General features: G+C 42.1%; 1 protein-coding gene across 1 annotated transcript in view; it reads left to right on the plus strand.

The window, feature by feature from the left end:
• Positions 1-6,369: 6,369 nt before the first annotated feature.
• The window catches only part of LOC308665628 (neuropilin and tolloid-like protein 1), a gene marked incomplete at both ends in the record, with an annotated part of 104,124 nt that continues 97,646 nt past the window's right edge, over positions 6,370-12,847 (plus strand). Inside the window, one exon of the mRNA XM_081323706.1 lies at positions 6,370-6,397. Within this exon, the coding sequence (XP_081179832.1) occupies positions 6,370-6,397 (28 nt within the window). The remainder of the gene's footprint in view (positions 6,398-12,847) is intronic.

Genomic DNA, 12,847 nt, shown 5'->3' on the forward strand with positions numbered 1-12,847 from the left:
ACGAACTTCACTAGCAGTAGTCCTTTGGCATCATCACATTTGGCAGGTGTGGTGTTGGTTCACAATAATGCTCTCCCACACACCACTAGACACACCCAAGAACTTTTGAAGCAGTTCCTCTGGGATGTTTTTGATCAGCCCCATCAAAGCCCAGATTTGGTGCTAAGTGACTACCACTAAGGAATTTCAAATTTTGTAAGATGTTATGGCAAGTGCCTCAATTTGAAGGACGATTATGTCGAAAAGTAATGTTGTAGTTTTCTAATGTGTATAATAAAAGTTCTGTATCTGTGAGTGTCTTGTCATTGATAACAAAACAGAGGTTTATTTCCAAATTGCCCTCGTGTTTATCTCATTATTCTTGTAATGAAAAAGCTCATGGCGTCATTTTTATATAAAAGAAGTAGGTAATCTGTATTTTAGCTGACCCATTATGATTAGTAGTCAGAGGTGATGTGAGTTACAATTCAAAATCAGCCCACTTACATCATAGGCTATTAACTATATATATATATTACTGAAATATAATATGCCCATCTGCATCCAGGAATTTAATATCTTTGAACTAGTCCATGTATAATGGGGTTGAACTACTCCATGTATGATCAGAGGATTCTACTAGATTCACAGCTCCTGCTCAAAGATTAGGTGGCAGTCATGGCTAGGACATTCTTTGCTCAACTTTGTGTTGTGAGCCAGTTACACCCTTTCCTGGATATGGAGACTTTCCACTTGGTCATCTCCCATTTGGACTATTGCAATGCACTTTACATGGGGCTATCCTTGAAAAATATATGGAAGCTTCAGCTGGTACAAAGTGAGACCAATCAAGCAATCTTGGGTTCCCAAAGATTGGCACATATAATATCAAGCCCAGCACATGACCTGCATTGTGTGCCAGTCTGCTTCTGGGTCCAATTCAAGGTGTTGGTTATGACTTTTAAAGCCCTACTCTCAACTCAACAACGAACCTGGCTGAAGCCATCTTGCTTGTTCTAGGTTTTTTTTTAATTTTATTATTATTTTAATTCCATTTATATCCCGCCCTTCTCCGAAGACTCAGGGCGGCTTACAAGCTTAGCAGTAGCCTTCATTCTATGTATATGCCTGCTTATTAGGGCTTTCACACACACCCCCCAAGCGGCATTATTACAAAGTCAGCTTATTGCCCCCAACAATCTGGGTCCTCATTGCCACAGGAATGGGAGGGGGGAAGTGGAGGGTTTCCATTTGTCTAAACAATTATTTGTCCTTTGGAAACCAAGATCATTTCAAACAGTCGGATGAGGAGGTTGGGTGTACTATTAGAAAGCCCACCAATATATTCTCCTGGGACACGTAACTGACTGTGTAGTATTGGGGTGGGAAGTTTAACTTTGTAATAGTGTAATTTTAGACTTGGTTTCACTTTTGATCATGCTGATATTTTGTAACCAACATGTTCTTTGAGGAAGCCTGTAGCCTCGGAGTTCTGATTTATCTGGGCTCATCTATCGGAACCATGACACCTCCATGGCATAGGATCAGAACCATCCATTACATCAGCCCATCCCAACTAGTCAGACAGGGAAAATATGTTGTGGGCCCCATCAATTAAAGAAGTATGACTGGAATTCAATTCAATTCAAGACAGAATTAAAATACAGTTATAAAATAACTTAGCTGGTATCTCATAAATGAGATCCAGGATGTATGTTAAATTATAATGCATTAAAATTATATTAAGATTAATATAAGGCATTAAAATTATATTAAGTATGATATATAAAATTACAACAAAGTAAAGTAATTCAGGAAGAAAGCCTTCTCCCCCATTGCCCCCAGAGGTGAGGCAGCAGAGCCCCACTCTCCTGGCCTTTTCTGGAAGGGCATAAAAATATGGCTCTGCTGCTTTGTTTGGTACTCACAGAGGCCCAGGCAGATATTTGTACGACATTTCTCTTTTGTTTTGATTTGGGGGGGAATTGGCACCTTTGAGCCATTTTTAGACTACTGGTGACTGCCTGGAAAAATCCCTGCAGATTTCTTGGCAAAGTGGTTTGCCATTGCCTGCTTCTCAGGGCTGAGAGGGTGACTGGCACAGGGTCACTCAGCTGGCTTTGTGCCAAAGGAGGAACTAGAACTCATGATCTCCTGGTTTCTAACCTGGTACCTCAACCACCACACTAAATTGGCTCTCAGTTCATAATTAACATTGTATTAAAAATATTATTAACCCTTGTGACAGTCTATAGTGTGTTGAAAAAAGTCAGTTAAATTGTAGTTTTGATCTAGATTATTGCCATCAACATGACATTTTGACTTCCCCCCCAGAAAACCCCTACCACAAAGCAAACAGGATTATTGGGTACTCATAACATCACAGTGATGTTATGAAACTAAATAGCCTAAACCTGATGCAGACTTGCTCCCACCCTGCAAATCAATAATGCCCAAACTAAGAAGAGTAGCAGATGTGGCCTTTAACTTCCCCAAAGTATTTAAAGAAATAGAGGCTGGATGTTTTTTTTAGAAATATTTGGCCAGTTTGGGTTCCTGATGGATTCACCACAAATGTGATCCAGAGAAGCCCTGAAGCTGTAGCTTGCTTAGCTTTTGTCTAAATCCAGCTCCAACTTCACTGATACAGATAAATGATATTCTTGGCACAGTCTATAAAAGATTTGCAACTGCTTTCTTTCAGAATGATTTTCATCTTCCTAGTCTAGCCTACAGGTCTGGTATCTCATGGTAATTGCTCATGCAAGTACCAACCAGGTAATCCCATTAAGCTTATGCTCATTCAGCGTGATGCGGTGGATATTTCAGCAAGTCAGAGGTACAGTGAATATTTTTAAATGTAAATATCAGAAAGTTGTGGATTCAGTAGCTTGAGAATCTAGGCAAGGAGAGTAAAAGTAACCAAAGGCTACCTTGTCAAGAAATAGGGATCTGGACTTGTATACCGTATTTCCAGATCCTGTTTTTGCTTCTGAACCATTCCCCGGTTAGTTGCCTTTATTTTCAGCTCTTCATATCGAGATGGAAGAGAGAAGTTAGTTCTTTTTCTTCTAATCTACTACACTTGAAAGAAAGTTATACAGTAGTTCTTTGCAAAGAAACCATCACTCCAAAACGGTCCTTCCTACAGTATGGTGATTACCTGCACTCTTTCACAGACAAATCTCTTCTTTTGCTTCATTTCTGACCCTATTGATGAAGAGTGGGGGGTGGGGGAGAGAGAAATCTTCACGTTGTTACATTTATAGAAGATGGTGGAGCTGCATGTGGTGACAATTGGGGGCGAATTTGGGAGAAAACTCCGCCCAAAGGGCAACCGGCAGACACAAAATGAAAGTGCCTTGAAAAAGGTGGGTTTTTGGTTGCAGAGAATTCAGGCGAATATAAATGAAAGAAAAGGGAGTCCTCTCCAAGCTGGCATGGGTAGCTCTATTCTCGTCTTGCACCTGCTTGAACATCGTTGCGGAGAGCGTGGATCCTACAATCGCTATGACTAAGCGCTTGGTTCCCGTTAATGCATTGGGTATTTCCACCGTAGGCGTGAATATTAATCCCAGCTCCCAAGAAGAACGGTTGACGCTTCTCGCCTTTGTGCTTAGAAACAGCCACAAGCCCTGTGTTTCATCTGAAGCGAAAGCAGATTAGCCGGCTCACTTTCCTTAGAAGAAAAGGATTTGGGCGCCCAGCGGGAGGTAGAAAAGTCTAATCTATTTGCGGCGGCTACCGCAGGTTTTCTGCACGGGTTGCAAGCCTAAGTTTGGCAATGACCGGAAAATTACAAACAAGCGGGTCCAGGACCAGGAATTGCAAGTTAATGGGCTATCTGTCCTAAAATCCACGAATTCCACGTCGTCGGGTTAGCTATCTCAGGCGTTTGACGTGTTTGCAGCGGCTCACAAAGCCCGGGCAAAAAGTGAGATCTATATAAAATGCGTCGTTTGGTGTTTCCCTTATCCCTTTTCCAAGAAATCTGTTTCTCATCTCCGCGGATCGCAGCTGTCGGGCTACAGGTTCGGAGAAGTGGCTTTCGCTGTTTGTGGCTTCCTGTTTCCCAAAGACCCCTCCCTCCTTTTAGAAAACGCTCCTGCAAGGCACTACGTGGGTTCCACCGTGAAACTATTTTGGGACCACGCCGAGAATGATCCTTTGGATGAAGCTTCGCGTATTACTACTGCCAAAGGCGGCTGACTTTTGGCTGACTTGGAAATCTCCGTCGTAACTGGTGGGGGCTAATCAAACGACAGTCTCCGTCCCCTCTTCTTTTTGTCCAGCTCGACTCCGGGCGATGTATTTTCTTCGCAACAAATACGGAAATCGTTTAGGATAGGGGTCTTCAAACTTGGCCCTTTTATGACTTGTGGACTTCAACTCCCAGAATTCCTCAGCCAGCAAAGCTGGCTGAGGAATTCTGGGAGTTGAAGTCCACAAGTCATAAAAGGGCCAAGTTTGAAGACCCCTGGTTTAGGATTTCTTCTCCCAGGACACTTCCTCCCCCCCCCCCCAATTCTCTAGCCGCCTCGAGGTTTTCTGACGACCTCTCATCATTCATTGGGAAGCTCTGCAGATAGATCTGCCCAGTTGCTTCTTAGGGAAGGTTGTAAAAGGTTCGGTCATTTTAACCACTGGGTTTTTCTTTTAACCTTACAGATTTGGCTGTACCGGAGGGGGGGGGCGGTGCGCTACTGGACTTTCTTTTCCTGTTTCGGCTTGTATAGGTTACTCTTCTTCTTCCTTCGCATTACCTTCGCAAGCAGCAGGTGGGGAGGATCGTCAACATCACTCTCAGAAGCTACGAGTAGATCTCCCCTCCCCACCGGCCCTGCCTCATTCGGCGGCTATGTCTCCTCGCTCAGCCACCCCCGCCCAGTTCCCTCCTCTGCCTCTCCCCCCTCCTCCCCACGCGGCTCTTCTATTTGCGTGGATGCCTCTGACTGCGCGCGGGAGAAGAAGCGGCTGCAGGCTGGGAAACCCCCGTGCGTGAAAGCAGCCGCTATTGCGGACTTTGTCCTTGGCGCGCCTGCGGTGGAGACCGAGCGCAGAAGCGGCCAAGTGGAGGGAAAAAAAAAAGAGGAGAGTTGAATCAGTTTCAGGAATCTGCCTCTTGCCGCTGCTGCCGCTGCTTCGCTCAGGATCGCCATCCCGGCTCCGCCTCTCTTCTCCTCTGCCATCTCTCTCTCTCTCTCCCTTCGCAGCCCAGTCTCGGATCGTCCCTTGAGGGTGGAAGAAAAAAAGGGATCTTACGTCGAGAAGAGGAGCCGGGAGGACGAAGCTCTCCATTCCCCTTGCTACCTCCGGACCGAGGGAGAGAGATTATTCGCGGCCACCGGCGTGACACTAAACTTTTATTGCAGTGTCGCCAGCCCGACCCACTCTTGCTCTTGGACCCAGAAAGACTGCAGCGGGCAGAGCGAAGACACTGAAGGGCGCTTGGAAGGCGGCGACGGCGGCGACGGCGGCGACGATGACACCTCCAAGACTGCGCGGCCCTGCGGGATCCTCGCTCCCGATCGCTGCTTGAGACATTCTCCGGGTTCTGGGTTCAAATGTGATTTGTTTCTCTTGTCTGTCTCTCTCTCTCCTTTCCTGGTCCTACTACCCCGGCCGGAGGAGGAGCACTTTTACTTCGGCTGGATGCACTGCCACGAGACGGGCGACGTGAGCTTGTCTGACTTTAAGGGGCTTCATCTTTAATAATAAGGATTGCGCGGCGCCCCCCCCACCCCCCCCAAGATGACTAAATCCCCTATTGGGTGAGCCCATTTTGCTCTCTCCTCTTCCCTTGCTCTCTCTCTCTCTCTCTCTCCCTCCCCGCCTCCTCGGAGAAGCCCTTCTTCCCACTTTGGGGCCTCTCCCACCTCTTCCCACTCGGGAACTGATGACAGGCCCACCCGGCTTCTTCCCTTCGGAGCGCCGCAATAACTCTAAAGGCCGGACGAGCTCGGCCTCCAAATTCTCTCCCGAAATCCTGGTTGCTGGGTGAAACTGGCGAGTAAAGCGGGAGGAGAGAAGCCCGCCTCCCTTCTGCACCGGAGCTTGGGAGCTCCCTGTTGGCGGTCGTCGGCCGTCGCCCGTCGCCCGGAGTCGAGCTTTTGCGTCTCTTCCTCCTTCGCCCTTCTCGGCCGGTTATGCAGACTCCCAGCGGCTGCGGCGGCCGCTACTAGCACCCGAGGCTGGCTGCTCTGGAGCCGAGCGGTGGAAATGGTCGCTCCTTGCCAAACGGCGGGGCGAGTGCAGAGGGGGGCGTCGAGCTTCTGGGTTGAGCGTGTGCCGTGCGCTTGGGCTCCCGGCTGCTCGGCTCTCCACCGTGGAAGCCCACCCGTCTCTAGATGGAATTAGTGGAGAGCGAAGCCCCTTGTGTAAGGAACAGACATGATCCATGGACGCAGCTTGTTTCACAGTGAGTACCGCTCCCCCGCTCCCGGGGTTGGACCAAGACCGCGCGCGATCTGACGGCGCTCTAGTCGGCCAACCCCTCTTCACCCACCCACCCACCCCTCCCCGCCGGCGAAAGGTGGTTGCAAACTAGGAGAAAGATCAGTTGCGGAAAAGCTTAATGGCGTAGGTGTAAATCTTCCCCCTGCTACCGCTTCAGACACTTCTCCTTCCCCCCCTCCCCCCCACACACACACTCATCGTCCCCACGGAATCGCGAATCGAGGGGGTGGACGCTCTGAAACCTTGAACTAACCGTGAGGGGGGACTCCTGGCTCTAGAGCCGGGTTGCGATCTACAAGAATCCAGTCGGAGGCAAATCTGCCCCAAACCCATTTGTGGAAGGAGGAAGGGGGCGGATAGGGCTGGGAGACGTTGCCCACTAAAACTCTCTTGGCTTTTTTTTCCTTTTCTTTAACCCCCCTTGTGCAGTTAAGCTAACGGAGGTTTTAAACCGCGCAAAAGTCGGTGCATTCTGGAATTTGGCCAATTTCGAGAAGGAGTAGGGGGGCTGATTCAGCCTATTTCCTTGCCCTCGTTGGGAATACCTTTCTCTGAAATTCACTGGAACTTACTTCTGTGTAACCAGGATGAAAAGCAGAATGGCTCTGGTCATTCCCCTCATTTTCAGTTCTGTATGTTAATTGACTCCCAGGTAGGCGAGGGTGAGATTTTAACCAAATGTGTGGCAAATATCCATCCCTGGAGCCTGCTGTCTAAATCTAAACTCATTAATTACTGACATTATTCAGGATTTTTAAAAAGGTGCTGGATTTGAGTAGTTCTTTCTCCTTCAGGAAGCTCTGTTATTACATTTAATTAAATGGAACGTGATTACTCTCAATTCTAAAGTTTACAGTTTTCCTTACATTTCTTTCAGTATTTAAAATCCTCAAGTCGTATGGTATAATCCTTAACTAATCTAGATGCTTTCACATACTAGTGGAACTGGGAGAAATTTTTCATTTAATGGTACTTTTATGTCCATTTCCATAACAATTTAATGAACAAATTCAGAAATAACGTCTATAACCCAGATTAAATAATGAATTTAAATATATTCAATAGGCATCTCAGCAAAGTACAAAACTGTCTCTAATACTTGATTTATTTTTTTTACTAAAAAGATTTTTTTGAAGTGTCAATGATAGACCCCATGATAAATTTAAATTTGTTTTCAACTTATTTTTTCTGTTCTCACTGAATACAGTACAGACAGCATTATTAGTATCTTGGAGGATATGAATCAAAAAGCTTAAAGGGAATGGGATGTTGAAATGGACACAGTACTATTCTTTAAAAGAAAACTCTGCTTTCTCTCGAAGCATCATAGTGAATGGATTTTTTGAGTCAGGATGGTAGGCAAGATGTTAATTTTCTCCTTTTCTGTAGAATTTTATTTGATGGAGCCCATAGAAAATAATCAGATGAAAGGAAAAGGGATTTAGCATTAAATAATTTCTAGTCAAGTGAAAATTAAGTTAAAAAGTTATCTGTAGTTAGAACCATTTGGTTAATGTTTAAGTGCTCAGTAGCTAATAGGATTCATAATTTCTCCAATAATGTGCAAATGGATTCATATATTAAACAATATTAAGCCCATTTGATTAAAATTAAATACTTCTACCATTAAATTTAATGGGGTGTGTCCATATCTTTTAATTTACATCATATCAATAGTCATCCAAAATGTATTGGTTATTACTATACCTATTTTTTTCAGAAGTAGATGAAGCTTAGGGATATCTTCCTGGCTTTGAATTATTGTAGTTACATCGATAATTCTAATTCACAAATTTGGGGTTAAATTCTGTTAACACTTTGGAACAAACATGGTAGAACATTCTGCAAAGTTAACCTGCAAAGAATAGCTTAGTATGATTACAGATATACAGTACATGATTCAATAGCAAACTACTCACCAGTTTCTCTTATAAACTTCTAAACAAATCTTATGTCATGCATATACACTGAATCAACTTTCATTACACAAACAAAAACCTTCATTTAAATATCTGTTAATGCAGCAAACAGGGATTCTCTGGATGTTTTGAGCTACAAATCCATGATGCTTATTGCTAATGAGATTTCAAATCATTAAGGATGTAACAGGTTGACTCCATGGCCTACAATTTGATTCATATCAGTGAATGGAGTTAGGCATGAATGACCACAGGTTTCCTACTTTAGTAAAGAGAGATACATATTTTAATATTGTTTATGATTCCCCCCCCAAGGTAGCTTGAGTGTCAACAAGGATGTTTCCAGACAAGGTGCTGGATTATATTTATAGAATTTTGTTTATGACTTTCTTTTCTTTCTCACCTCATCTTCTCTCCTTTTTCTTGCCACAAATCATTCATTAAGGAGAGAGAAGCAGAAGGGAGTAGGAAAGCTCAATGGCTTTTGATTGGTACTACAGAAAGTTCTCTGAAGTTCCCCAATTCATAGTATAAATGTCAAAATCTGTGTTTGAAAGAACAACATGTTTTTTTTTCTTTCTGGTTTTGGAATTGTTGAAATACATGCTCAGTTTGCCTATTTAAAAATAAAATTTAAATGCTTAGTATATTCCATGGTGGCAGCTATTGTTCAGGAACAAGAAAATAAAATGACAACAGTAGAGTTGAAGTATATTCCCTGCCCCTGGCCTCTGTCTAAATACACAATTTTTCTCCTTCCTCTGCTTCTTAAATGTACTGATACAATTTCAAAACCCGGAAATTTCTTTAAAGTGTTTTGGAAATCCAAGATGAATAATGCATTTAGCTAATAGCAGAGTTTTTCCTTACAGTATTTCTTATTAACTATATTTTGACACCTTTTTGTTCAATCAATTTATTATATATACAGTGGTGTTTTTTTCAGAATATATTACTGACTTCCAAAACAAAACTTTTCTTTCAAAGGAAAGTGGATTATGTTGGTATTATGAAATGTAAAATAAACAATATTTAACTCAGAATATCATTTTCTCTCAACTAAAGTTCTTTGACAACCAACAGAGCTATGTTCACTGACTTGGGCACACATGGGAAATTCCACAATATGAGGCTAAAAGCTCAAGGAATAGTTAGAGGTTGGGTGGGCTTCAGAGTACAAAACTCACAAGGTCAGGGTTCAAGGCCTACAAGTGACCACTATGGGGAAACAGTTTTTAGAACTCTGGTATTCCCATCCAAGATTAGTCACAATACTGATTAGTTCTCTAGCTTATTCGTACATTGTCTCAATCCTAGAATACTTTTGTTCCCAAAGCCACATTTGGCAATAGGCTGGAAGCGATACCTGTGTACAAGTATTTCTTATCTGCATAAGTTTATTATCTTTTTATAATCCCTACAATAGGGATTATGAAACGGAATTAAAATCACAAGAACTGTGCATGACAGAATGCTTTGATTCCAGCATTTTAAGAGGAGGATAATAAATATAATATCAAAAGATAGTAAGTAATAGCAGAGGTTATTGAGGACCATATGTGGACCTGAATTAACTATGCATAAACTAAGTCTGTTTTAAAGTAGAAAACTATTCCATCGGTTATGGTAACTATGGGAAGACAAGAAAATTTGAAGCTTTAGATTGTAAAATAGCAAGAAAGAAGTTGCTAGAATTCTAAAAGTATCCACAATGGCTTGAGGGAATATGTCAAGAGAAGATAGTTGAGGTACAATAAGGCCTCAGGACTTCTTCAGAACCAAAACAACATAACTTTGAAACAGAGTTGGAAGGGATTTTGGAGGTGTTCTAGTCCAACCCCCTGCCCAAAGAAGAGACTATACCAGGGGTAGGCAACCTTGGCTCTTTTATGACTCATGGACTGGCTCAGGAATGCTGGGAGTTGAAGTCCACGAGTCATAAAAGAGCCAAGGTTGCCTAGCCCCAGACTATACCATTCCAGATAAATGGCGGTTCATCTCTTCTTAAACACTTCCAGTGATGAAGCCCTCACAACTTCTGAAGACAAACCATTCCACTGGTTAACTGTTCTTACTGACAGGAAATTTCTCCTTAGTTCTAGCTTGCTTCTCTCCTTGTCAATTTTCCATCTAGTACTTGTCCTGTCTTCAGGTGCTTTGTGGAGAATAGGTTGACCCCTTCTTCTCAGTGATTTATATATCTTCTAATATAACAAATGGAGTAATTTGTAAGTTTTATGGTACCATCAAGTTACAACTAAGCCATATTTATAACTACTACTTGTAGAAAATTAATCAGTATAAAAAGTTTCCAATGACTAATATTTGTAAATGGCAGTGAAATTAGTGGAGTACCTACTATGGCCATACAAGATATAAAAAAAATAGAAAGCCTTGGTGGAGCAGTGGGCTAATGCCTCCTTAAGTAACACCAGCTGCCTGCAATTAGTGCAGGTTCGCATCCCACCAGGCTCAAGGTTGACTCAGCCTTCCATCCTTCTGAGGTAGGTAAAATGAGGACCCAGATTGTTGGGGGCAATTAAGCTGACTTTGTAATAATGCCGCTTGGGGTGTGTGTGAAAGCCCTAATAAGCAGGCATATACATAGAATGAAGGCTACTGCTAAGCTTGTAAGCCGCCCTGAGTCTTCGGAGAAGGGCGGGATATAAATGGAATTTTTAAAAAATACATTGCTTATCCTTATTTTTCTTAGCAGTTCCTAGGACTTTTAAATAATGGTTGCTGATCTGTTGCAATCTGTTGAGAGGAAGGTATAGGGAAAAATGGTAATGGGATTCTAAGATTGTAACTGAAAAAAATTAATAAACGATGCACTTAAGTTCCCAGTAGTTATGGGCAGCTAATTCTATGAATCCACTAGTGGATATAAAGGGGAAGAAGTTCTGAACATTTTCTCTAGGATTTCCTTATGCTTTTAAGTAGCTTACATGCGTCAAGAACGTGTAAACATAATATGATCCTAAGATGTACAGAACATAAGATAAGTTTTGAACTTTAGCAGCATATACCATATTTTGTATTTGTACACATATTTCTTGATTGGCACAGCTCATAAATGAGGAAATGCAAAATTATGCTCAGTGAAGGCACATCTGAGATGTAACATGTCAGTGGACTCGATGTTAGAAAAGTAGGTTCATTATTATTATTTACTTAATATTCTAAATACCCAGCTTGATTCCACTGTAAGTATATGACATAATGTTTTTGATGCCTGAAAAACATGGAATGCAAACAGCACAGAAACTTTTAAGACAGGCATTTATTAATTGTATTCAAAAGCCTGCTAGCTGGATGAAACAGAATTCAAGTGGCTGTTTTTTAAATCCATTAATTGGATGACCTTGAAGAAATACCAAAATGTAAACCAGAGAAAGAGTTAATCCATTCACAGGATAATTACAAATTTTGATTGTAGGAAATTATAGAATAAATACTTTGTATGAATGACCAGATATGTGGAATTGTCTAACAGACTGTGTCACACTGGATCTTCAAGAGAGCTGGCTGTTTGGATTGTGCCAAGTAGTGGATTTTGAAGGGCTTGAGGTGTCTTCCCAGATATTCATAAATGTTTTGTCATTAAATAGTGGGCAAACTAGCTAAAAATAGTTGTGTGTTTTTAAACAGTATTAAAGAAGATAACACTGGAGAGTGATTTACTGAAATCTGTATTAAGATTTTAAATCAATTGTTAACGTTCTAGTTTGGAAAGCTCAGTGTTAGGACTCCAGTTATTATTAGATTGAAAGTCCCAGTCATAGTTATTCGCAGTAGAAGTAATTATGGATTGTATCTAGTGGAAAGCTGCATTCTGTACCAGCTGAATTTTCCATCATTTGTCTAATAGGACAGTCTAATATAAAGCAAATGTTGAATAAAATGGAAGAGACGATTAGTCCTGTACTGAAGTGGGACAATCTTCTTTCTCAGCCTTTCTAGAGTGGAACTACTTTTAAGTAAAATGGTGTCTTCCTACTGCTAACCATTGCTAATAGCCTAGAAGGCTACCATGGATGGCCACTCAGATTTTCAGCAGGACAGATATTGTGTTATTGGATGGGAACATCATCCAAGATTTACCATAGTGAGTCATGTCCACAACAGCCTGGATTTAGACTTCATGGGGTCCAGACAACCCATTTCTTCCAGAGTTTTCTGTAACTGTTGCTTTACCAACTTCTTACAAACTTCTCCCAAAGGGAGATTTGAGAAGGGATGGTAGTGGTTCTAATTTACTGAGTCCAGGACAAGCTTCTTGGGAAGTAAACTATTGCCTTTTTTTCAAAGCAGCTGTTATCTCCCATCCCTGTAGTGAAGTGTTGATTATTTCCTAGATCCAGGTCTATCTGTGTAAACATAACTGAAATAGTTAATACCAAAAGCTCATACAGCATCATCCGGTTTTGTTTTGTTTTGTTTTTTTCAAATCTGCAATATTGTTTTATGCAGAAGTAAGTTCCATTGATTTT

This window comes from Vipera berus, assembly GCF_964194415.1.
Source record: "Vipera berus genome assembly, chromosome: 3".
In the NCBI taxonomy this organism is placed as follows: domain Eukaryota; kingdom Metazoa; phylum Chordata; class Lepidosauria; order Squamata; family Viperidae; genus Vipera; species Vipera berus.